This window comes from Manis pentadactyla, chromosome 3 (assembly GCF_030020395.1).
Source record: "Manis pentadactyla isolate mManPen7 chromosome 3, mManPen7.hap1, whole genome shotgun sequence".
In the NCBI taxonomy this organism is placed as follows: domain Eukaryota; kingdom Metazoa; phylum Chordata; class Mammalia; order Pholidota; family Manidae; genus Manis; species Manis pentadactyla.
Genome location: NC_080021.1, coordinates 203,085,637 through 203,112,891, shown reverse-complemented (window position 1 = coordinate 203,112,891; position 27,255 = coordinate 203,085,637). Strand labels below are relative to the sequence as shown.

The 27,255-nt window shown below is 45.3% G+C and overlaps 1 protein-coding gene across 1 annotated transcript in view; it reads left to right on the top strand.

Annotated features, from left to right (window-relative positions):
- Positions 1-2,950: 2,950 nt before the first annotated feature.
- The window catches only part of TNC (tenascin C), a 61,462-nt gene continuing 37,157 nt past the window's right edge, over positions 2,951-27,255 (top strand). The window contains exons 1-12 of the mRNA XM_057498977.1: positions 2,951-3,477; positions 5,996-7,405; positions 8,710-8,973; positions 9,956-10,071; positions 10,816-10,972; positions 14,331-14,600; positions 15,381-15,566; positions 15,800-15,889; positions 17,207-17,470; positions 25,106-25,378; positions 25,913-26,185; positions 26,812-27,084. Coding sequence (XP_057354960.1) covers positions 3,021-3,477; positions 5,996-7,405; positions 8,710-8,973; positions 9,956-10,071; positions 10,816-10,972; positions 14,331-14,600; positions 15,381-15,566; positions 15,800-15,889; positions 17,207-17,470; positions 25,106-25,378; positions 25,913-26,185; positions 26,812-27,084 — 4,033 coding nt within the window. The 5' untranslated portion in view covers positions 2,951-3,020. The remainder of the gene's footprint in view (positions 3,478-5,995; positions 7,406-8,709; positions 8,974-9,955; positions 10,072-10,815; positions 10,973-14,330; positions 14,601-15,380; positions 15,567-15,799; positions 15,890-17,206; positions 17,471-25,105; positions 25,379-25,912; positions 26,186-26,811; positions 27,085-27,255) is intronic.

Here is a 27,255-nt window from a genome sequence, read left to right as displayed (position 1 = left end):
AAACCCAGGTGTGTCTAATTCCAAAGTGCAGGCATTTTTCGACATAATGGGTCTTTTCCAACGTACAAAACATCGGCCTGCCTTCAGTTTACCCCAACAATGAGAAATACAAACTTCCGTGAATCACAATTTCTCCCTCCAAACAGCACAACATTTGGCTGTGACAGTACACAGTGAAAGACTCACTAAACCCATACTGTGGTCATTGTTACCTGAGACTCACTGCCTCGGAGTCTCAACCAGCAACTCCAGTGGCCTTTCAGATGGAAATTTAAGTCATTTAGCAACACACACAGAAGTGTTGGATAAAAGTCCAAAAGCATTTCAAGCTTGGCCCGTGGCCCTTCCTCATAAAAAAAAAAACAAAAAAAAAAAACTAAGAATTGATGGGAAGAGGGTGGGAAGGAGGGACTTTGTGGAAGGCAAAGAGAGTTAAAGAAATTGCAGTGGGTGTGCAATCAATAAATATTTGTCCGGTAAACAAATAAGATGGGCTACGCTGGTTTGAAAGAGAACTTGGCAAGTTCTCGTCTTCATAATAATTTTCATTCACTAGGCTTGTCTACGTCACACATCCACAAATCCCTATTTAGGAAACCAATCTGAATGAGAAAGCATACTCAAAAGAATTTTTTTGTTTTAGCTTTAGTTTTGTTTTGTGTCCTGCCTAACCATGGAGTAGATGTCCTAAGTAGATGTTACATGTATGTAGTTGGTAAAATATCAACTATGGATATAATTAGATGTGGTGGGAGTATGGATAGAAAGTTCTTGATTAAATGCATAGTGGGTGCTTTCTAGGTCCCCAGACCCATACTCAGTCCTATAGGCATACTTGTCAGGTCAGTTTTCCCTGCCACAATCCCTCTCCAGATTTTGCAGAGACTCTCTGTCTTCATGAAGGAGGCAATCATTTGGGATCATGTTAATGAATTCTATCGTTGGGATAAGAGCTTCCTGGAAAAAGAAGTTAGGAAACCTCTTACAAGATAAGCAATCCAAATACTGCATCTAATTGAATAAATAGTCAACTTAGAATGCGCAAGTGTAAGAATAGCATTGGCATGGGAAAACGTGTGTTTGTGAAAGGACTGATCTCAACTGTTTTCACAAATTACATTCACATGTATTTCCTAATTACAGAGGACTGTGAATCATTTCATACCCTGTATAGATCATTCTCACATGCATACCAGGCATGTTTTAGTCAATATTATAACAACCTAAAGTTTAACCATGTCTTCCTATATTTACTCAGGAATTTCTCAAGTGCCTTTGACAATTCCCCTTTCCTCTGCTTACCTGATTGCCCAAACAGGTAAACAGCCCCAAGACAGAGGCATAAGACTACTCGGCAAAGGAGGAACTGCCTCACAATGGCATGTTCTCCTCCATACTCTGAACCTAGTCCTTTTCACTCGTAAGGGCCATCCTTTCCAACAAGCCATGCAGTACCAATATTTTGAAAATTCTTTTTATTTTTCTCAAACTCCAAAAGCAGTTATAATCTATACCACAAAATAAATAATTTGCATTCTCCCGCTTTGCTCCTTAAGGATTGGATGGACAATCCCATTTTCTTCTTAATTCTACTGTTAAGCCCTCTGAAGGTAGGCACTTGGTCTTACATTTATTTCCTTTCATCCACAGAACTCTGATCTTGGTGGAAAACTTGGTGTATTAATTTGCCTGGACTGCCATAACAAAATACCACAGACTAGGTGGCTTCAACAGCAATAATTTATTTTCTCATATGTTGTGGAGGCTTAGACATCCCAGATCAAGGTGCTGGGAAATTCAGTTCTATTGAGTCCTCTCTTCTTGGATTATAGGTGGCTGCCTTCTCACCATGTCCTCACATGATCTTTCCTCTATATGAGAGAGAGAGAGAGAGAGAGAGATCTGGTGTCTCTTCCTCTTCTCTTAAGGCCATCGATACTAACACATTAGGGCCCCATCCTACCCTACCAGGTTAGGGCTTCACCACATGAATTTGGCAGGGGAGAGAGGACATGATTCAGTCCACAGCATTCAGGAAGAAAAATGTTAAGTACTTGTTCATTGGAGAAGACATTCTTTCTGAGTCATACTTTGCCCTGGATCATAATTTGGACAACTGGTTCAGGAACATTCTCACAGACTCTTCTAAAAACTTGACTTTTCAAGGTTTTAGAAATAAATCAAGGAGAAGAGAAACTGAGGTTCAGAGAGGTAGGATACAATTCCAACACACACAATAGTAAGAAGCTCAGCTGGAATTAAAACTCAGTTTGCTTTCTGGAGTCGTTCATTTTAACCTCTGCTTCCCCTAGCAGAGGAGAACCAGCAGATGGTGTTAACCTCAGATTGGAGGGCAAATAATAAGAGGGAGGGGTTACTAAAGGTCTGCTGGGACCATGACATTTGTATCACTGTGACCCAGCGTGCTCATCTAGTAAATCTCATAATTATATGGGTGATGTCTACTTAATGTTTTTACATACACCATTATGTGAATGTAATTAGCCACTGTGATCTTCATTGTACAGAAAGTGAAATCAGACAAAGAAAAGTGATATGACTTCCTCAAAGGCCCAGAGCTGGAGCTGAGAGCCAAACCCCCATCTGGTCTGTCTTATTCCAGAGTTTTACCCTTTCCTCTAGACCCTGCTGTCTCCCCATATTTTCAGAAGTTGACTAGTGAGTGAAATCATCCCTTTAAGATGGCAAAATTCTTTTATTAGAGACCATTTTATGTTTAACACTACAGTGCATACTAAAGGAACATCAGAAAAGCTTCAAACACAGGAGATATAAAATCAAAATTCCCTTGGAACTGCAGGTATTTAGTAGATTCAAGTAGCAGTAGAGACTAACAAGCTTGTTCTTTTCCATTGTTTACTCGTAGAAGAGAAGTCTTTCAAGATCAGGGACAACTGTTTGGAGTCTATTCTGTGCTTCCAGATCCCCAATTCTGCTCGAAAGTGAGACATCCTAGGACCCCAGAACCCCAGAAACATTCAGCCAAACCCGCCTCCGCCATGGGGGCCGTGACTCCGCTGTTGGCGGGCCTCTTCCTAGCTTTGCTCGCTCTCCCTACAGAAGGGGGGGTCCTCAAGAAAGTCATCCGGCACAAGCGACAGAGTCAGGTGAACGTCACCCTGCCAGAGGAAAACCAGCCAGTGGTGTTCAACCACGTCTACAACATCAAGCTGCCTGTAGGGTCCCAGTGCTCGGTGGACCTGGAATCAGCCAGTGGGGAGAAGGACTTGGCTCCAGCGTCAGAGCCCAGAGAAAGCTTCCAGGAGCACACCGTAGACAGGGAAAACCAGATCGTCTTCACGCACCGCATCAACATCCCCCGCCGGGCCTGTGGCTGTGCCCCGGCTCCGGACGTCAAGGAGCTTCTGCGCAGGCTGGAGGAGCTGGAGAACCTGGTGTCGTCCCTGCGGGAGCAGTGCACGGCAGGAGCAGGCTGCTGTCTCCAACCTGCTGAAGGTACAAGCCGGTGGCGGGCCCAGCCCCTCCCTGTGCAAATGGGAGAAATGATGAGCCCAGCAGGGTCCATCAGCTGTTTCCGAAGTGGGTTCCCGGCAGAACTAGCCTCACGAGGTTGTGCGTTAAAAGGAGGTTTTATGGTCAAATAAACGAGAAGTACGTAACCATCTCTGCTCTTGGAGAGTCTTGGTGACAAATGTTTTTCAGAGGCCTCTGAGAAGTCTGGCTCTGAAAAACCCTGTTGCACTTTAATTACAATTTTCTAAAATTTACTTGACCATGAAATCTACCCATTCTCAACCCCAAAGCCTATGAACATATAATGAAATTCCAAAGATGACTCTCTGAAAGATCCTGATATGTGATATAGCCCCATCACCTCACTGTACAAATAGGGGCACTCAAGTCCAGAGGAGGATAGGATTCTTCAAGGTCCTGCCCTAAGTGGCTGATAGAGGGCTTAAACCACAGTATTCCACACTCTAGTATTCTTACAAAGGTACGGCACTGCCTGTGATGATACAAAGGCTGTGGGAATTGGGAAAAATATTCCAGTTTAATGCCGATAATGCTGATGATCAAATTGAGCCCCCTTTACGTAGCAGGCACTGTAATTCATTATCTCATTTGATCCTCCCATCAACCCTTCGAAATAAGGTTGAACACTCCCATTGCACAGATCTGAGAACTCAGACCCAAAGAAGTTAACCAGCTGGCACAAAAATGACACAAAGGGCGACGAGAGATGGGCGCTTTGAATGTACCTGTGTGTCTCCAGCACTCACACTCTCCCAGTGATCCCCTGTCTCCAGGAATATTCTTTTCTTAGGAATTTTGCAACTTTGGAATTATGTCCTCATCTCCATTTCCTAAGGCTGATAGAGCCACAGGAGTTTTCAGTAGCTTCAAAACAAAGATGAAAATCACTATTTCTGCCACTCAGAAAAAAATTACCAGAAATTACTTCAACAAATTATTTCAAGAATAGACCTAGTCAGCATAAGGGGAGAGTACTTTAGGACATGCTCTGGGTTTCTGAGGCAAAAAAAAAGTCTTTTTATGTACAAATCAGTTAATCTTTCACTCTGTCAGCTCTCTGGCAGAATGCAGATAGGAGTTACACAGTAGCATTAATGCTAAAGAAGGGGTTGAGATAATTGTTTAGTGCAATGCTGTCCAATAGAGAAAGTGTACCATACTTGTAGTCTTAACTTATCTAATAGTCACATTAAAAAAATGAAAGAGAAAGTGGTAAAAATAATTTAAATCACCTACTTTATTTAACCCAATATAACCAAATTATCCATTTTTCAGCCTAGAATCAACACAAAAATTACTAATAGATATTTTAGATTCTTTTCTTTTAGACGAAGTCTTTGAGATCCAGGGTGTATTTTGCACTTACAGCACATCTCACTTCAAACTAGGCACAATTCAGTTGTGTCCAGTGGTACCATATTCAACAGCATAGATTTACATTCTAACTTTTCAAACCAACTTTTTTTTAATTGTCTCCCCTCTGGCTGTCAGGAAGGAGATAAACTATGTTAATACAACTGTATTCAGATGCAGAGAAAATGGAGTGAGCTTTGCCCCTCTCCAGGGAGACTACACCAGTTACTCCTGCAAGTTGAGCCAAGATATTACATAGACTTCAAAGAGCTGGAGTCGTGTCAGCACTGACCATGTTTCTCAGCATCACCCACCCCTACAGCCTTCAAGATAGGAAAAAAGAAAAAAGATAGAGGCACAGGAATTGTATGAGAATGAAATCAAATTGAAGTTTGTCCTGACAGAGTTAGAAAGCCACTCCTTAGTCACCTCATTTCAATTATGAGAAAGTAGAAAGTTTTGGCCACATAAACCGACATACCAACTTGAGTCAACCCAAAACACTTTTCAAGAAAACAACAGTAGATTCTTCATGTCCTCATTTAACTCTGATATACCCAGGGAAGTAGGCTATTGGATCAAATGAAGAAACTGAGCTCCAGAAAGTCTAATGTGGTTGAATTCCCAAATGCAGCACCACTGTTAAACCAAAGAGTCAGAACTGAGTTCAGTTCAACAGCTACTCCTTGAGAAATAGTTACCCCCTTATGTACCTGACCTTGACTAGGTAACGGGAGAAAGAACATCATAGCCCAGCATAATGCATTTCACAAGTGGTCATTCATAATCATCGGGGTCATGGGAATACTTGAAAATTTGGTGAAAACTGTGGATCCTTTCCCTGGGGGTGGAAACACAAACATGCACACACACACAACGACACACATGAACACACAATCTTGGCACTTGAGTCTACAATTTCGGAGAGCACAGGTTAAGAATTCCTACTTGCACGAATTCATTTTGCATCCCATCTGATTCCACACACTAGGCAAATGGTCTCCAAGCCAGATAGGACCTGAGAGTACATCCCATGCTCTGACTGACTGAATCTAGTTTTTGCAAATAGAACCAAGAAGCTGGTCTGCTTGTGCACAACTGAGAGCCTTTGTTCTTTCCATTGCAGGTCGCCTGGACACCAGGCCCTTCTGCAGTGGCCGTGGCAACTTTAGCACAGAAGGATGTGGCTGTGTTTGTGAACCTGGCTGGAAAGGCCCCAACTGCTCTGAGCCTGAATGTCCAGGCAACTGTCACCTGCGAGGCCAGTGCCTCGCTGGACAATGCATCTGTGATGAGGGCTTCTCTGGGGAAGACTGCAGCCAGCTGGCCTGCCCCAGTGACTGCAATGACCAGGGCAAGTGCTTGGACGGGGTCTGCGTGTGTTTCGAAGGTTATGCAGGGGCTGACTGCAGCCAGGAGGTCTGCCCGGTGCCCTGCAGCGAGGAGCACGGCCAGTGCGTGGATGGCCGGTGCGTGTGCCACGATGGCTTCGCGGGTGACGACTGCCGCGAGCCCCTGTGCCTCAACAACTGCCACAACCGTGGGCGGTGCGTTGAGAATGAGTGTGTGTGCGACGAGGGCTTCACTGGCGAAGACTGCGGCGAGCTCATCTGCCCCAACGACTGTTTTGACCGCGGCCGCTGCGTCAACGGCTCCTGCTTCTGTGAGGAAGGCTTCACAGGCGAGGACTGCAGCCAGCTCACCTGCCCGAACGCCTGCAGCGGCCAGGGCCGGTGCCAGGTGGGCCAGTGCGTGTGCGACGAGGGCTTTGCGGGCGCGGACTGCAGCGAGAAGAGGTGTCCTGCTGATTGTCACCACCGCGGTCACTGCACTGACGGGCAGTGTGAGTGTGATGATGGCTTCACAGGAGCCGACTGCAGTGAGCTCCAGTGTCCCAACGGCTGCAGTGGCCATGGCCACTGCGTGAACGGGCAGTGTGTGTGTGACGAGGGCCACACTGGGGAGGATTGCAGCCAGCTGCGGTGCCCCAACGACTGTAACAGCCGGGGCCGCTGTGTGCAGGGCAGGTGTGTGTGTGAGCAAGGCTTTCAGGGCTATGACTGCAGTGACATGAGCTGCCCCAGTGACTGCCACCAGCATGGCCGCTGTGTGAACGGCATGTGCGTCTGTGACGACGGCTACACAGGTGAAGACTGCCGGGACCGGCGATGTCCCAGGGATTGCAGCAGCCGGGGCCGCTGTGTGGATGGGCAGTGTATGTGTGAGGATGGCTTCACTGGCCCCGACTGTTCAGAGCTCTCCTGCCCCAGTGACTGCCACGGCCAGGGCCGCTGCGTGGATGGCCAGTGCGTGTGTCATGATGGCTTCACGGGCAAAGACTGCAAGGAAAGAAGGTGCCCCAGCGACTGTCACGGCCAGGGCCGCTGTGAGGACGGCCAGTGTATCTGTCACGAGGGCTTCACTGGCCCGGACTGTGGGCAGCGCTCCTGCCCCAATGACTGCAGTAACTGGGGGCAGTGCGTCACCGGCCGCTGCATTTGCAGTGAGGGCCACACTGGGGAAGACTGCTCTGAGGGTAGGTACCAGTGCCCCAGGGGGCTGATCACAGCCATGACTTCATGCACACACAGTTCTCCAATACTTTGTGTCATATTAAAAACACATGCATGCACACTGATTCTTTGAAGGGGCCCTGGTCATACACCTGTTACAGGGTTACCTACTTGAAGGCTCAGTGGCTCAGAGAGGTTATGAGATTGTCCCAAGGACACACAGCTAATACATCACAGAGATGGTATTTGAGTGTGCCTAACTGGCCTACGCTGAGTTTAACACCCAGTGCCTAAGTTGAAGTAGATGAAATGATAACCTTCCTTTTGCTAAACATCTACCTTCTTTCCTACTCCCCTGAGACCCCGTAATAAACTAAATCCCTCTATTTGGATGGAAGTAAAAATTCACCTAAATTGAGTGGACAGTGAGGTTACATAAAACAAACTTGTAAATGCACACTCCACAAAAACTGAATGATAATCACCTGTGACACAGACCCCCACAGACCCCCCTCTTGAATCATCTTCATTACTGTCTTTGATCCCCAGGATTGCAAGCTCTTTAGAGGAGCACCATCCTAACAGCACAAGCCACGGTATACAGTAAGCACTCAGTAAACATGGAGTGAAAACACAGCAAAGAACGATAATGTTCGTGTTTAATGAGGATCTTCTTCGTAATTCTCCCATCCACCCATATTAGACTTGTCATAATGGAGAATTTCTGCCCCCTGGCTAAAGTATTGGGAGAGAAAGAATAGATCGATGGCTCTGTGTTTAACACAGCCAAAGCAGGGAAGCCTGGTTGGAAAGAACACCAGGCTGGCAGGGAGGAGATGTGAGTCCCAGATTTGATGAAATAAGCAATGTTAGGCAAGTCCCTGTGCCTTGCTCACATGTGGAAAGTGGGAGTTGGGCCACATAAGCCTAAACCCTTCCAGTGCTAAGGGTGTATGACTTGAAGTTCAGAGCAGGGAGCCAGGCTCAGGATGCACTTTCCCATACAAATGGCCTGAATCTGAACTAAGGCCCAGGGAGTGGAGAAGTCAGAGCAACCAGGTCACAGAGAACCCTGAAGGCCTCTCTGCAGCCCTGGAACTTTAGCCTCAAGGCCACCAAAGTCTTTAAAGTTGGGTCATAATAGGGGGTCCTTGACGAGTTCTGCATTTTAGAAAATGAGGCTGGATTTCAGGCCTCTGAGACTGGCAGTAGAAGAGACAGGCCAAGGGGAACAAGCAAATGTTCATTCAACAAACGTTCTAGTTTAGAGTATAGAGTACCTTACCGACACTATCTGACCCACGCTGTCCTTTCTTATTCCTGCCAGTGTCCCCTCCCAAAGAACTCATCGTGACCGAAGTGACAGAAGAGACCGTAAACCTGGCCTGGGACAATGAGATGCGGGTCACCGAGTACCTCGTCATATACACACCCACCCACGAGGATGGCCTGGAGATGCAGTTCCGTGTCCCTGGGGACCAGACGTCCACCACCATCCAGGAGCTGGAGCCCGGCGTGGAGTACTTCATCCGTGTGTTCGCCATCCTGGAGAACAAGAAGAGCATCCCCGTCAGCGCCAGGGTGGCCACTTGTGAGTGCGCGGCCTCAGCTGCCCTCCACTTGCCCAGGGCAGGGCCTGCCACCATGAGTTACCACCGCATCTGTGCCCCGTATCTCTTAGCTGTCCTTGCAGAGCTACACCAGTTAAGACACTAGAATCTAATCCCTAGAAGCCCACTGAATATATTTTTAAAGAAACTTTTCATGTATTAACTCATGTAACTCACAATAACTGTTGAGGTAGGAGCTATTGTTAACTCATTTCACAGATGAGGAAACTCAGGCTGAGTTTGAGCATCTCACCCCAAATTACACAGTCAGTAAGTGGTGGAAACAGGATCTAAGCCCGGCAGTTTTGCAGATTTATGCTCTTAATGACTCTGTTCTACCACTACCTTTCTATGGAGCTCTCTCTCTTTCTACACTGTTTTTTAAAAAGTGGAAATATTAAGGCTTAAGTTACTCCTCTAGGAGTCCAATAACATTATAACCATCTTTCTACCTAAAAAGCAACTTGTGGCTCAAAACTGGTCCTTTTTGCTTAGTAATAATAACATTGGCTGCCATGTATTAAACTTGTGCTACATGCCAGGAGCCATACCCAACATTCTGTAGAATATATCATTCAGTCCTCAAAACATTCCCAAAGGCAGGCTTACTTACCTCCTTCTCCTGAATATAGATACTGAGGTGTGGGACATTTTGTGCAATTTGCCCAAGCACACAAAACTGTAACAGTGGAGCTTACATTCTAGCCCAAGTCTGTTTGATTCCAAACCTTGTGTACATAATAGGTTTAACCACAGGTGAAACTGCCAACATTAAAGCATATGGTTGGTCCTAAAATTAATTTTCATACAACCTCACAGTAGAGAGCATCCTGGAAGAACGCTTAAATAGACTCTAGCTGGGATGGGGTCACGTATCCACCGTTGGGGTTTAGTGGAGTCGTGGCTATGTCGGCCCACCACACATACAGCCATCCTTCCTTCCTCTCTTGTTCTTCCTGACAGACTTGCCAGCACCTGAAGGCCTAAAATTCAAGTCCATCAAGGAGACATCTGTGGAAGTGGAGTGGGATCCTCTGGACATTGCTTTTGAAACGTGGGAGATTATCTTCCGGAATATGGTAAGGAGCAGGCTTATTTCCGTGCAGGGATCTGAAAGATGGTCACAGGGCTCTATAGACTTTTGTATTTACTTTCTTTCCTTCGCTTTTGGTGGGAGACAAAGCCTGTTTAGCCCCTGTGTGTTTGCATATGTGTTTTCAGTGATTGTTATAAGTCAATAAGCATAGCACTTAGGGCTAAGATCTTAGACAAATACATGTTAAGTCATCTCTGAGTCCTGAATGTTCCCTGTAATCTTGCAAATCTCGTCTCAGAAGCAAAGTAGAGAATGAATGGTCTCGGTCTCAAAATACTTCTAGGTATGTCTGAGATTGAGTATCCCCTCTCTCTGGGCCTAAAAGAAGATGTGAGGCAGGGAAGTGGGTTCCTGAATTTAAGCCCAGCCTCTACCCACGAACTAGTTGTGGGGACAACCACCTGATGTCTGTGATGCTAGCTTCTTAGTCCATCAAAGGAGGGATTGAGTTAGTGGCTCCAGAATCGCTTCAGCTCTCCATTCTGTCACTTGAGTTGAGTGTCAAAGGAGTGAAGAGAGGGGTTTACAAGAGAGAGAAACGAACTTGAGAAATGTCCTTAGCATCTCTGTATCCTTAGCACCCACCATACTGATCTGATGCCTGGTAAATGCTCAGTGACTTCCTAAAAATATGAAAGAGGAGGGAATGAATGTAGAATGAATGAATCACATAAATGAAGAGGCTGGAACCTCCTTTAGGTCTCACCAAGGTGCTCCTATCCTGCAGAATAAAGAAGATGAGGGAGAGATCACCAAAAGCCTGCGGAGGCCAGAGACCACCTACCGGCAAACTGGCCTTGCCCCGGGGCAGGAGTACGAGATATCTCTGCACATCGTGAAAAACAATACCCGGGGCCCAGGTCTGAAAAGGGTAACAACCACCCGTGAGTATCACCTTTCCTACCACTGACACAATGCTAAAGCCAATTGTATTCTGGTTGATAATATTACCTCTTATATACCATCTGTATCCATGAGCTTTTGCTATATAAAAAAGCAAGTCCAAACTTACCGGTTTAAGACAATAATTGTGCACACTGGTGACTTGGGGTTGGCCTCAGCTGGGCAATTCTTCTGTCCTTGACTGGGCTCACTGACGCCTCTGTGTGGGCTGAGGGCCAGCTAACTGAGGGGGGCCTCAGCCAGAATGGTGTCTCTCTGCTGCACATGGTCTCTCAACCTCTACGATGTTCACCTGGGACTCTCACATGGCAGCTGAGCTGACTCAGGACTGGCACCATATTGCTCCTGTCAAAGCAAAGCACAAGGCCAGTCCGGATTTAAGGGGAGGGGAAACGGGTCCATCTCTTGATGAGAGGAGCTTCAAAGTGACATTTCAAAGGGACACAGATACAGACAGATAAATGCATGAGACCATTGCAAATAATCTACCACATCATCTAATTTAATACTGTACCTGTCGTGTGAAAGAAGTAGGGCAAATATTAATGTTATTATTTTTCAAGAGTAGAAACTGAGGCTTAGAGAATCTAAATCAATTTGGTGAACACCATGTGGTGAATATAACCAGAGTCACAGTTTTAAGCCAGCGTCTGGTTTTGTGACTTGAGACCCCGTACTGGTAGCACTGACTAGGCCCTGGTTTCTGTGGAAAGGTGATTCCATGTCTTCCACAGAAACCCAAGTAAAATATCACCAGTACTATAGATGTCAGAACTTCTTGGGGGAAGAATAGGATTTGGCACTGCTAGATCATTTGGTGGGAGAAAAAGTCTGAATTTGGAGTTGTTCTACCAGGAAGCAAATTTTTTTAAAGCAAGTAAACAAATAAAAGTATTTTGCTTGCCATTTATGAAAGCCTCTCTATCTTCTTCAAGTTAGCATATGAGCCAACTCTTTAAGGAATTAACTCTTCTTGGCAGGGGGTTATTGGAAAGTTAAATCTGTTGACTAATGACAAGGCAGAACATCTTGTATTTAAATATTTGCACATTTTGCCTAGCTCAGAGCCAATTCATAGGATTGTCTCCTTTATAAGTGTTTTCCATCATCCAAACAACATCCCTCTGTGGTAGGTAGAAGGCAGGTACCAACAGGAAAAAAATCCAAAGATCATCAGAAAGGCAAAGAACAGATAAAGCAAATGCTTATTTGCTATAGAGAAGGCTCACCGAAACTGCAATAGACATTTCTTTTATCTGCCCTTCCTTTTTAATCCAAATTTTGGGATTAGCTGCTTTATTTTCTTTTTATTGCAGGACAAACATCCCAACATTTACAAAAGCACATAAATATCAACATTGAGAGGCAGATATTTACCTGTTCATTTGGCTGATACCTGAACTTTTTCCAGGTTTAAAGGACCTTAAAGTTTTGGTGCCAAAACCTTTTTGGCTCTCCATTTACAGGTTGTATCACAGTCATTTCTGGCATATGAATGGTTTTGAGAAACATCCTCATTTACAGGAGAAAGAGCCTGGGCTTTGGACCCAAACAGTCCTGAGTCCGAATTCTAGCTTCACCACTCACCATCACCTGGAGCAAGTCCACTTCCTTAAGCCTCTGATCCACCATCTGGAAAATGGGTTTATAGTATCCTCCCTATGGGGTTGTCATGACAGTTAAGACATAAATGATAAAGATGTGCTTGGCACATGGGAAGCCAAAGGCACCGTTCCTCTTCTCTAATCACGGAATCCCAGGTTCTTTAATGGAAGGCCTGCTGAGGAAGGCAGCAGGTATGGTAGGGGTGCTTGCTCACACCTGTAAGAACACAGGATAGGTGGGCCTCACTGTTCAACAGCACCATTTCCATTGCACATTTTATGGGTCCATTGTCCGTGAGCTGAGACTGATGTACCAACACCTAAAATTCAAAACATAGACTGTAGGAGGCTCATAATTAGCCACGAATTCGTCTTCCTTCTCATTCCCTGTATAAAGTTAAGTTCCTTTCATCTCATCCGGTTTCCTCAATCAATGCTGAAAACAGAAACTTGACTATTTTTAAAAACGAAGAAAGAAAGAAACATTGGCTAGATGCCTTCACAGCTTAATCTGATGCACTTACTAAGTGCCTGGTATGTTTTAATGCTTGCATTGAAATTATTTACATAATTAGAAAAGAGAAAAGAGTTGAGATATAAATGACAAAACCTTATGCTATGCCAAGGACTTCAAGAGTTCAAAGATCCACTCTCTAAATGAATGAATGACCCTATCTAAAGTGAAAACTAGTTTGAATAAACTGTAGGAAAAATGTGTGCTACAGAACAATGTGAAAAGTAAAATAGTAGGATGTTCTTATTTTTAATTGTGGTAAGAGCACTCAACACAAAATCTCCCCTCTTAGGTTTTCAGGTGTACAATACAGTACTGTTAACTGTAGGCATGGTGTTGTACGGCAGATCTCCAGAACTTAAACATCTTGCATAACAGAAACTTCATACCCATACAGAAGGGAATGTGTGTTTACCTGACTGCAACAGGGTCAAAGAAGACTTTTGTTGGGAAGTGACACATAAGTGAGATTTTGAGGGATGAATAGGAAAATTTTAGAAGGCGGTGGATGGGGAGCAATCTCAGCAAGAAGAAACAAAGGAACAGCCAGTGGAAAAGCTAGGAGGTAAGAAACAGTAGGATGTGCTCTCAGAGCCCTGAGCAGCCTGCTGGCAAAGCACGAAACACAAGGGTGGATGGGGCAGGAGGGGAATGACAGGGCAGGAGGAAGCCTGAGAGGAGGACACAAAGACAGGCAAGCCTTGAGGTAGCCATGACTTTCCTACCTGAATTCTTTTCATCAAACTCACTTCCGTATGCTACTGTCATTGATCTCATTCAGCAGCAGAATTCTAATAGAGAAGTTATTGACCATCCAGGGAGTATTGCCTAAGTAAAACACCAGAGGGACTACGTCAATGTCTTTTAAATGAAGTAGCCCCTAAGCAAGTTTCTTCAATTTATGAGAACAGCAATGATAATAATAACAGAGTAATGTCCATTTGTCATGTAACTCTGTGTTCTTGCTCTGTGCTTGATGCTTTGCAAGCTTTACCTCCTTCACTGTTTGAAAAGACAACACACCCTATAAGGGAGCTGTCATCATCCCTACTTATGGCTTGTTGAACAGGAAAATGAAGCTCAGAGAGCTAAAATACAGTCAAGTGGTCAGTATATGCCTACATGTACACAAATGGATCCGGAGGCTGCAAATCCTCTCTCTGCTCAGCCCCTGGCACTGGTCACAAACTCTGACACCACTCTGTCCTCTGCCCATCCCAGGCTTGGATGCCCCCAGCCAGATAGAGGTGAAAGATGTCACGGACACCACTGCTCTGGTCACCTGGTCCAAGCCGTTGGCTGAGATCGACAGCATCGAACTCTCCTATGGGATCAAAGATGTGCCGGGCGACCGGACCACCATTGATCTCACACACGATGAGAACCAATACTCCATCGGGAACCTGAAGCCAGACACTGAGTACGAGGTGTCCCTCATCTCCCGCAGGGCTGACATGTCCAGCAATCCGGCCAAAGAGACCTTCACAACAGGTAATGGGCCTTCCCCTATTAACAGCACCAGAAAAGAAAAGAATGCAAGACTTTCACCCCAGTCCATGTTGGGGTGTCTTCCAGCTCCTTTTACAGTAGGAAAATGAAAGGGAGTTTTCATTCCTTTAAATTTTATTTTAAAATATTGTAGCAGTTGATTAATTTTTCAAAGAAAAAATACACCCTAAATAACCTTCCAAAGCAAAACATATGTAAATATATTTGCATACATAGAAGGTGCTAGTCTCTCAGACAAAAGTTTTGATTAAAATAAAACTCAAAATTTTTAATAATAATATACAGAACACGGAAAACATGAATTACAAAGTTGTATCCTTCCTCTTTGCCTGTGGTGTTCTTTTAGAAGCACCAAACGGTTAGTCATTCACTCAATAAATATTTTTTCAGAGCTCAGTAAGCACCCTATGAGTTACAAGAAATACAGTGATGAACACAACAGACCAGTTCTTCAACTCACAGAGATTATATAGTTGTTTCTTTTTACTATCTATAGTATAGTTTTCTAAGCACAACATCTGAGGCAAACATGAATGACTAAAGTATCACACACATTAACATTTGAGAAAGGTGTCAGGTACATAGTCTTTGTTTAGATTTGTTCACCAGCTTCTGACCTTGTCATGAAACAAGGGCGTCAGGGCAGTTCGGTCATGCTTCTCCTATGGCAGTCGCCTTTCCCGTCTCAGCTGGAATTGTCAGACTCCTGCACCCCTGGTGCCTGCTGTTGCCTACACAAATGTCCCTCCGTCTCCCACACAGGCCTGGACGCCCCAAGGAACCTCCGCCGCATCTCCCAGACAGACACCAGCATCACCCTGGAATGGAAGAACGGCAAGGCCGCCGGCGACACTTACAGAATCAAGTACGCACCCATCTCCGGAGGGGACCACGCTGAGGTTGAGGTGCCAAGGAGTCCCCACGCCACAACCAAAACCACGCTCACTGGTGAGCTCCACATCCCAGACCCAGGCAGCCCCAGAGGACGTATCCCCATTGAGCAGCTCTCCAGAGAGAGAAGAAAAGTGCAGCTCCCAGCCCCCCCTCTCACTTGCACATCAGTGAGTCAGTCTGTAGAATGTTCCAGACACGGAGAAATCATGGTCTCAGGGCCACGTTCATGATCCTCAGACAGTCTTTCTGGTTTGGAGCTAAAGTTCAACCTGCATATTCTCTCTTAGGTCTGAGGCCAGGAACTGAATATGGGATTGGAGTGTCTGCTGTAAAGGGAGACAAGGAGAGCGACCCAGCCACCATCAACGTGGCCACAGGTGAGGTGCTCCTGGCCTCCCACCACCCCAGGGCTGGCACCAGGAGACACAGCGGGGCCCAGAGGCAGAAGACCTACTTAAAAAGAAAGAGTAGACGGCCAGAGAGGAAAGGCACCCCTATGATCCTCTAGTGCAGGTGTTGAATTCGGAAGTCGCAGCACGCCACGTCCAAACGCTCATGCTGCTCTCTTCATCCAGGGAGGGAAATGGGCGTTTTTTTAGGAACAATTGGAACCAGACTTTATTAAGAAATCTACAAACTTTTAAAGTTGGTAACCCACCCCACTTTTTAAATGAACCATTGACTAATCAAAAACACATGTAGGGGGTTTTCTCCTAGAAAACACCTAATTTTTATTGTACACCCTCAGAGTACAGATTGTCAGTGGCAGGAGCATAGCTCAAGGCAGACTTTGCTCTTACCATTGGGTCCTGCAGCTCTAGATTCTGGGTGAGATTGGTGAGGGGCCATGTGACTGAAGTCACTGTTTCTTCCTTAAATTTTTTCTCTGGAAAATTCATAAAAAGGAAAACTCTTCCCCCTGCGTCTCCTCCAACTTCCTCACCTCCCCCAGGTGCTGTGAAGAAAAGGGGTAATTGTCAACTCACATGCTGTTGTGGACATGGTAGTATGATTCCCTGAGCCCTGTTTCGGCCCATGGTAACAGTTGGGTAACTGCACAACAATATCACATGGAGGAAACTGACATAGATACATTCTATCAAATTTATTCAGATGTCCCCAGTTTTACATGCACTCATTTGTATATGTGTATATTTACCTCTGAACAGTTTTATCAGGTAGAGTTTTGAATCCACTACTACAGTCAAGACTCAGGAAGTTTCCACCGCTACAATCCTCCTTGCTATCCTTCGGTAGGAGCCACAAGCACCTCCCTCCCTCCCCCTCTCCCTAATCCTTGGAAATCTTGAGTCTGTTCTTCATTGCCATAATTATGTCATTTCAAAAATGTTATATCAAGAAATCATACAGGATGCAACCTTTAGAGATTGACTTTTTCAGTGAGCATAATTCTCTTGAGATCCATCCAAGATTGTTGTATCAGTAGTCAGTTCTTTTTAAATGATTTTAATTGAGTCACATTTCATGGTATAGATATATCACTATACTTTTTAATCTTCCAAAAATCCAATGAGGTAAGTACAACAGCATCTCACAAAGATGAAAACCAAGATTCAGGTGAGTCACCTAAAGCCACCCAGCCCCTCTGCCGCCCAGAAGCAGGGGACTCTGAGTCCCAGGAGCAGCCCTGCCTTGCAGCCTCAGGAGTAGCCATCTCTCTGTTCTCCTTCCAGACATAGATGCACCCAGGGGCCTTCGGGTTTCTGAAACTACGGACACGAACCTGACCCTGCTCTGGAGGGCACCATTGGCCAAGTTTGACCGTTACCGCCTCAACTACAGCTTTCCTTCAGGCCAGCCAGTGGAGGTGCCGCTTCCCAGGGACACCACCTCCTATGTGCTGAGAGACCTGCAGCCGGGGCAGGAATACACCATCCTCCTCACAGCGGAGAAGGGCAGGCACAAGAGCAAGCCGGCGCGTGTGAAGGCAGCCACAGGTGAGGTCGGCCTCTGTGCTCCCTCCACACCCTCTGTGGGTTCTGACCCATTGACCAGGTTGTCTTCATGTGAGCAAACCAGATGGAGATGCACGCAACTTTCTTACACATGAGTCCTCTGAAAGAGCTACTTGCTTATCTTTTCCACTCACCATCTGGCTCAGCAAAGTACCCTGGCTGGGCAATCCATGGTGTTTTTTAAACATTTCTTCCTAGGAGAACTTAAAGCATCATGGTTTATGTTTGTCTGTGGTTCTTTTTTTTTTTTTTTTTTTTTTTTAGTTTTGTGCATTTCATAGACTCTTTTAAATTGTCTTGCTTTTACCCCCTCTTGTGCCTAAAAATTAACTTTTCATTTTATTTCTTTTCAAGACCACCAAGATGTTGGTAATAATTCTTTGGTTATTTCCCCTTAAATGCTTTTCTTCCAGGTCTTTTGTTTTCTTCTAAGGTAACCTAAAAAGTTGCAGATGGTCCTTTGAGCCTTCCACAGCATGCTTCTGATTTTCTCTGGTCTCTTGGTCATTAAGAGAGCTTTGCTTTTCCGTGACGGATTAAAGCTGACCTCCAGTGTCCTTTCTAGCTCAGTTCGCTCATTCTTGTACTGCTGTCATGTTTCCTCAGTAAATAGACAGTTAAAAAAATATATATCAATCAGTTCTTCCTGTATGAAAAATATTCACATATAACTTTGGCCCCAAAATATTCAAGAGGTATAGGTAGAAAATGTTAATTCTTCAGGATCTGACAAGTAATCATCTTTAGTTTCAATTTAATTAGTAAGTATGTATTGAGAACCTACTGAATACATTGTCGTGTGCCAATATTCGAGGGAAAAGTAGGTCAAGTACTTAGCATTGTTATTTTGACTCAGGTGCTCCTGCTCATGCTCCTTGGGGAAGACTAGGTACTTGGAATATCAGACAGAACTCAATCAAGGACAGTGAGTGATCGGGGGCATCAGGAGCAACCAGAGAAAGCATCATGGCAGAGACATTACTCTAGCTGAATCATGATAAGCAGGAAAAAAGGGGTTGTAATGATGGACAAACCTGAAAATGCCTTGGAAAGTCTTTGTTATTTATGAATACCTCCACCTGCACACAGCTGAAATCTCAACAGTGATCTTGGTTCCCTCTCTCATAAAATAAATCTGAGGTTAGGCAGTTCAGGGATGGCTTAGCAGTTCCAAATTATCAGGCACTCATGTTCCTTTTGCCTTTCTGTTTCACCATTCTTAGTCCTTGGCTTCCATTCTCAGAGACACCTCCATGTCACAATATAGCTGCTGCCGTACAGCCTTCACATCTATGTTCAGCAGCATGAAGTAGGAAGAATGAAACCAAAAAGGAGTACCTTCCAGATGAGTCTCTCTGGGAACCTCACCAATGACCTACTCATATTTCACTGACCACCCCTAGTTAACAGTAAGTCTAGGAAAGGTAAAGGTAGTCTTCTGGTTGAGCATGCTGCTGCTCACATGAAATTGTAGCTGTTCGTAAGGAAGAGAGAGAATGGCTATTTGGTAAACAAAGAGCAGCCTCTTGAGAGAGTTTAAGTGAAACAATTCTGTTGACTCTGTGCATGGACTGCTTTTCACTGAGCTATGAAATGATCAAGGATGCTTAGGAGGGGCAGCTTAATCATAGATAAGGGAGGGGCAGGAAGAAAGAAATCTATGGCAGAGATCTGAATGTTCCAGCTTTATAAACATGAGCTTGTTGTAAGGTGTCAAAGGACAACAAGTGAATCAGAAAAACAAAAGACAGGGAATTTCTTCTTTCTCTTTCTCTCTTTACTTTCCCCTGATTTGACAAATGCTATATCAAAGAGACTTTTCTATCTCCACCCAATCATTTTCCCCTCTGGCTGTAGCCACATTTACTCCTATCTCCAGTGGGGAAGCCCCAGGCCTCAGGAGCTCAGGGAGATTCAAGCTTTCAAATGAATCACATGCTGGAATTACCTTGCTCTCAATACAGGTCCCATTTTGGCATCCCAAGGACTCAGTTCTCTCATTTTCCCAGCCATGCATCCTTAGAACTGTTCAAAAGAAATCTCATTGTATATTTAAAGACATTCTTCATTACAGGGGAAATGTGCAAAATCCTTTTTTGGCTCTTTCCCCATCGTCCCTAGAATATTTCTCTCTCTGGCTTTCTCCATAGAATTATTTTATTTTACTAAAAGTGAAGTGGACTTTTCTTTCTTTCTCTTGAGTTCTATCTTCCCAAGACTCCTACATTTACGTAATCAACAGTATACTACACCTAAGCTCTGTGCTAAGTTTTGGGGATACTAGAGCAATTAAGAAAGAACTGTGCTTCCAAGGAATTCCATGTTCAGTGAACAGACTGCCAGATACCAGCACAATACCCCATATGCTATAATTGGGGGTGTAAAGGGTGCAGCAGGAGCACAGGATGCCTTCTGGACATCAGGAAAGTCTTAAAATGGGAGGAAGCTTTTGGACAGATACGTAAGAGGCAAACAGAACTGTGCTGTGGAGCATGTAAACTGGAGGCACAGAGACCTGGGCTTGGCAAACATATGAGAAGAAAAAAGAAACAGGGAAACTTAGAGATCTTGGGTCAGTGTACCTTGTGGCTGTGAGTCCTGAAATGGCAAAGGGCTAATGGTTCAAATCTCTGAAGGAAGGGACTCCCGGTTCTGCCTCATTAGATTCGTAGCAGAAGTCTGAAGAGGGCCACTCATTGTCTGTGGGTTTCATGGAGATGTGGAATTGGCTGCACAAGAGCATTTTTCCCAGGGAATTCTAGGGCTCTAGCCATGGAATTGAGCCTGACTGCAAGGCTTTTTCTTGATGTAGCACCAAATTAACATTGTGCATGACCTAGCTGTCCATCACAGCGAACACAGAATCCAAAGGCCCTCCCACAGGCTCCGTGGCCCTAAGGAATCCCTCCCTCTGGTCTCTCTGACCTCACTATCACCATTTGTCCCCTTGGTGGGACAGCCTTGCTTTCTCCTGTTCCTTAAGTGCCAAACCCACTCCTCCCTCAGGGCCTCTGCACCTGCTTTTCCTGCTGCCTAGATGCCACTCTGTCCCAGTTCTTCACACGGCATCTCTCATTTCCTTCAGTTCAAGTGTCACACCTCTGGCCACCAATCTAAAATGGGCCCCTCATCCTGATTTACCCATTCCTGCTCCTCCTGAGCAACTCATGACGCTTGTCTAACTTGATATTATTCAGTAGTCGGTTTATGTATCATGCCTGCCTCCTACTAACGACCAAAATGTAAAGACTCTGTCTCCTTTATCCAAATCTGCATCCCCAGTGACTTGAACACAGCTGAGCATACAGCACGGGCTTCATGAGCATTCGGTGACCCCAGCTACTCCAGAGGCAGTACTTCCGTGGAATCCTCTAGTCCTTTCCTTTCACCACTACATTGAGAACCCAAATTCTCTCCCTTAAGGACTGATAGAAGGGAAGTCATTCTTTGGCAGTCTTCAGTTAAGCTTACTCTAGAGAAAAAGAAAGGAAAGAAAAAAAAAAAGGGAGGCTGGGAGGTTGCAAGGGAGGGAGGGATAAAAGGAAGGAAGGGAGATGGGGGTGGGGAGAGGGACAGACGGGCTATCGCTGTTAGCACTGAAGAAAGTAAGTGCGTGCCGGACCTGTCCCCTCTGTGCCTCTCTCTCTCTCTCTCTGTCTGCATTTCTGTTCTGATAAACTCAACGAAACCTTGCTTAAAATGGAGGCCATGAATTTTCTGTGAGCAGTAAGGAACATAAAGAAGGGAGAATATGTACACACACAAGGCCAGTAAAGCGTCTTTCATACCAGCATAAGACTCAACAGGGATGTCCTAGTGATTGTTGTCAGTTTGGAAATCAGAAAGGTGGAATTTTGTTTTTAGCTGCAGTTGCAAGTAATAGAGAACATTCTGCTCTCATTTCATTTTTATTTTCTCCTGGAGCAAACTGAAATTTACTCAAATATTTATCCACCCAACAAATACTCATTTCTTACCTGCTGTGGGTTAGGGAATACTGGCGTATAGAACAGAAAGACGCAAGCCCTCCTCTCAAGACATGATGTACTTGGCAATGAGAAGAGGAGAACCAGCACCAAAACTGTAGGAAATGCAGCTTAGTCTGTTTCAGAGGGAAGCATGGGAAGCCACAGGAGCACAGAGATTCCTACGCATTCCAGACCTGAGCAAGAGGGATGAAGGGTATCGGAGAAGGCTTTTTGAAAGAGGCGATACTTGGCTGAGTCCTGACAAAGGAAAGGGAGTGGGGCAAGTGGAGAAGGGAGTGATGACATTTCCAGCAGGAGGAACAGCAAGTGAAAAGCTCAAAGGCATGAGAAACTTCACATTAGTGAAGCACAAACTATACAGCCCTGCTGTATGATGGTGCCGGAGAACGGCAGGGCGTAAGGTTAGGGGCCATCTCCGAGGACAGCAAATATCATGCTGAGGGGCTTGGCCTTCGTTCTTGATAGTGATGTCATTGAAAAGTTTTAAGGCAGGCAAGGCTTTTCATTGTAATTATCTTAATTTAATCTACCCTTTGGGGTTGGCAGGCTTGAATTTGGCCATCCACCTGCTGTGGGAGAATCACTCTCCGAACACTAGAAGTAGATTTCTCATTAGGTAACATATGGTAATGACCATCTACTAGGTGATGGATGGTGGAAATCTAAAGATTTAAAGTTGGCACTGTTGGAAATTCCTCCGGGCCAGCTGGTCAACCCACCATAAGCACAAAATTGGGATTTCAAAATTCTGATTTCCCAGGCCCACTGACATTGTTCAGAGGGTAGATGCCAGTGCACAGCTGGAAGAACAAGACAACAGCCTTTTCATAAAGAAATGCCAAGAAATTCAGTGTGAAACTATGCAATGGAAACACTGGACTTTCTGGTGCTCTGAGCCCACAAGTATGTCACTTGCTGTTGAAATATAGAGTCTGCATTTATGTGACACCTCTTGGTCCCCCCCTCAGCTATTGTCTGCTGTATTTTTACTCACATTATTCCCCCTCTTTTCATAACTCTTACCCCTTTCCCTTTAGTTTATCTACTCATCTTATTCATTGAAGTTACACCTTTTACTTATTTAACATTTGTTTAGTAGGGGGAATTCTGTGGGGCACCAATGACACCCATTACAGAAACTGTCTTAGCACTGCTCTCACTAAATGTACAAACTGATGCTCTTTCTTGATTTTGCCTATCAAAAAAAAAGGTGGAAGAAGAGCCAAAAATTTTGGTGGAAGTATTATCACCACGATTTTTACTATTTTCTGAGCAACGTGACATTATGTGAAAATTATTCTACTGACTGTAGAACAGAGGAAGAAGGATGTGAGGGGCCTTGTATAATAGTATCCGTGGCATCAAAAGGCTGATTCAAAGAGAAAAAAGATGGTTCTCATCAGGAAGAGACATTTTCCATTGTGAGTCTCCTCCTCTCCTCTCTCCATCCTTTTCTTTTTAGGAGAGCCAGGGAGAGGCTTCTATTTAGAGATACAGTGAGAAGACAGAGCTCCTGGCTCACACCAGGAGGGGACAAGAGAGCCCCTCCATCCATTTTTACTGCAACAGGTTAATAGAAAATCTGTGATCACCTCCTTCCTGCCCCAGTTAGGTAACTTTCCCTGCATCTCTTGCAATGTGGTATCTGAAATTTCTTCCATGGAGAAAAAAAAAAAAAGTTTTATGTCAGAATTAGAGAGACAGCTTAAAAGGCAATTACCTGAGGAGGACAGACAGGAACTTGATTCATATAATGGGGCAAATGGTCAATGTCAGCTAAGTTTCCTGACAAGCAGTTTTGACCGCTGGATGGGGGATAAGAAGGGGAGTTTACTGGCCGTAGGATCCATTTCCTTGCCCTTACAGCTTGCTCAGATCGGTTTTCGTCCTGCTTCTCTCTACACATGATGGCCGCTGGACATCTAAAAAGTATTTGAAAAGGTTAAGGGAACAATTGTTCTGTGTGGAGCACTGTTCCTGGCCTCACAAGGGCCAGTGGGTTTAAGAATGGCTGCCTCTCCCTTTCTTTCCCCAGAACTAGATGCATCACTGAGTTTCGGGTCCTCTCTTATCAAGACCATATTTGTTTGGTTAGGAACTGCTATGGGGCTTTGGGTGTGAGCGTCAGGACATGAACTGGGTCAGATGAGGAGTACATAGAATGTAGTCCAAGATCAGGTATCGCAAACGTTTTCTGGAAAGGGCCAGACAGCAAATATTTTAGACTTGTCAGGACACATGGTTTCTGCCTGGACTACTCCACTCAGCCTTTGCAGCACGAAAGCAGCCAACATCCCCATAACTGAACAAGCGGGGCTGCGTCCAAATAAAACTTTATTCATGGCATCACCATCTGAATTTCATCTGTATTTTCATATGGCATGAAGTATTCTTCCGTGGATTTCTCCCCAACCACTTAAAAATGTACAAACTGCTGTCAGCAAGCTCATTACCAAAAGAGGCAGCCAGCCAGATTTGACCCCCTCAGATTGGAGTTTTGCAGACGCCTGTTGTAGATCAAACAAGATTTGAAGGAGTATAAGCTTTCTCGATATGAAACATTTACGAAGAACTTGGAAAAGTCTGCATTAAATAGATTCTTGCAAAGATGCATTTTTCCCTCTGAAAGGATTTCTACAGTCCAATTGCAAGCTGATTTTCAAATCAGAAACCTGCTTTAATGGACGCATAGGGCTCATTTGAAACTAGCAGTCAATGTGAGGCATAAACAGAGAAACAGTTTGTTCTTTTAAATGAGTTCAAGGCAGTGCTTATGCTGTAATTTACAGGATCCATTTACAGAGAAAATCCTTTCTTCCAAGGTCATGCAAAGTCCATTTAAGCTCAGCCCTGGGCAAATTATCACCTTGAAGCCATATTCAGACAAGTGAGGTTTTACTGTACTTTGTGTATTCAGGAGATGGATGCAGATGACACATTCAATTTGAATAGAGCTTAATAAACTGTTTCTTCCCCGGGCCTCGGTCTTTCCCTCTATCCAGTAAAGGACAGCTTTGCAAAACCCCATTGCCTTCCTCAGCTCAGCCTTACTTGTACTGTGTTAATTTATTTCTGGTCTTTCTGAAGTGGCCTCTGTAAACTGATTTGAGCCCTGGAAACTGACACAAATCCCAACATAAAGAGACTATACAACAGGCACTCCAGAGGAGATGGAGGGAGCATGAGAAGGCAGGGAATCTAAGGGGAGCCAATTTTCTCAAAATACCAAAGGCTGGACAGCTCAGACCAAGAACCCTGAGAACAGCCCAGGACTGTCCCCTCTGATCTCCCGCTTACGATGGGAACGGGACAAGCTTCCCAGAGTGGAACTGAGGCCCGAAGCCTCACTAGCATAGATGTGCAGTTTTCCAAATCCATATGACACTGGTCAACAGGAAAATACCATTTCCAAAAGACAAACCCAAATAGGCTACAAGACAAAATAAGTACTATATGGACTTTTCTGTTGGTGTTGTGACAGCAACAGCGCCGCTCAGGGATGCCGTGAGAGAATGGGCCTCAGGCCCCACGGCCTTTCAGCCTGGGCCGCCAGTTACCCTTCCTGGGCTCCCAGGAGGAAAGCAACTTGAGAAATGGTTGAACTGACCCCATCTCTGTCATTATTCAGACGCCATCCCTGAGCTGGAAAACCTCTCCGTGACTGAGGCTGGCTGGGATGGCCTCAGACTCGACTGGACCGCAGCTGACCAAGCCTATGAGCACTTTGTCGTTCAGGTGCAGGAGGCCAACAGAGTGGAGGCAGCCCAGAACCTCACCGTGCCTGGCAGCCTGCGGGCCGTGCACGTCCCTGGCCTCAAGGCCGCCACCCCGTATAGAGTTACCATCTATGGGGTGATCCGGGGCCATAGAACACCAGTGCTTTCTGCTGACGCCTCCACAGGTACCTCTTACCTTTCTGTCCATAGATTCTCTTTCTCCCAACAATAGGAAACTGCCTGAGGATAGTCAGACAGCTCACTTTTGAATGGACTTATTCTGCCCCAAGTTACAGCACTATGGTGTCCAATAATGGGAAGCCATCAGGCTGCACAACACCAAGGGCAGCTTTCACGCTGCCAGCCACGGCAGCAACACCCTTCGGGACTGGGCAGAGCCCTGGGGGTGGGCTCCCTCCTGGTCAAGGATGTTTAAGGCATTATATTTAAAAGGAAAAGCTAAATGACAAATTAATTTTTGTCATTTTTCTCCTGGTCTACTGAAGGTTAGGACAAATCCTTAATAAAGTAAGGTAACAAGTATTTTCCTACAACTCACCCTCTTCGCTCTAGTTCTCACATCTAGGAAGCTGTGTGTGCATGTTTATCTAAAGAAAGTCAATTTTTTCAAAGTGATATAAAGCCTGTTCTTGTGTTAAGGATTCCCTGGATCTTGATGTGTGATTTGATCATTAAACTACTTCTTTATCCTCCTCCAGGGGAAACCCCCAATTTGGGAGAGGTCACGGTGTCCAAGGTGGGCTGGGATGCCCTCAGGCTCGACTGGACTGCTCCACCAGGAGCCTATGAACAGTTTTTCATTCATGTGCAGGAGGCTGACACAGTAGAGGCAGCCCAGAACCTCACAGTCCCAGGAGGGCAGAGGTCTGTGGACTTACCTGGACTCAAAACAGCTACTCGTTATAACATCACCATCCACGGGGTCACCCAGGACTTCAGCACAACCCCTCTCTCTGTTGAGGTCTTAACAGGTATTTCTGACTAGTTCATTCATCAACTTCCTCTCATTGTCTATGCCCAGGAAGGACCAGAACTCTTCCCTGCTCTGAACTGGCTTCAGCCCCTACCACAAGTTTTTAGTAACTTGGCAGTTCTGTATCCTTAGGCAGAATATTGGTGGTCCATCCCCACTTCCACCCAAATGTCATGTCCCTCATTGGACCAGTCCTAGTTGTAGCACGGTAGCCAATTCCATGGAAAATTCCACCTATTCTTCCTTTACAAAAGGGAGTGAGAGGTGACTTTTCCTCCAAAACAAGTTTCAGTCAGAATATCTAAGAAGTTGGAAAGCACAATTTGCAAGTGGAAAAAAATAGTTGGCCTGAGCTCATTTTAAGAACACATCAAAGGACTCCCCAAAGCTGCCTTGCTACGTCAAGAATGGAATATGCGAACAATTCCTAGACTATCTTTCATTCCCAAAGGCCAAATAGAAAAACTGTGGCTTTTGTGCCAATAGAGCGTGCTCAATATCGACTGTAAATCATGCATCTCACTGGACAACTCATCCCAGCCTTAGCCAAAATGCCATCTTACCTGAATCCCAGCATGCAGTTGCTTTTTTTTAGTAACTTGGCCATTTTGTATCCTTATGCAGAGGAGGTTCCAGATCTGGGAAACCTCACAGTGAACAAGGTTAGCTGGGATGCCCTCATCCTGGACTGGACAGCCCCCGATGGCATCCATGATCAGTTTGTTGTTGAGGTCCAGGAGGGTGACCGGGCAGGGGAAGCTCGGAGTCTCACAGTTCCTGGCAACCTGCGCTCTGTGGAAATCCCAGGCCTCAGGGCTGGAACCCCTTACACTATCAGCCTGCACGGCGAGGTCAGGGGCCGCCGCACTCGACCCCTTGCTGTGGAGGTCATCACAGGTATCTGACCCTCCTCCCAGACCAGGAATGTCATAGAGCCAGCCTGTCTTTGGAATAGAAAACATTCGCCATGTGTCAGGGTCCTACCTCAGGGTGGCTGACAGGCAGCAGCGACACAGGCTCTAAGTCAGGGAGGGCAGGAGTGGAATTCCACCTTTCTGGCTGAATATC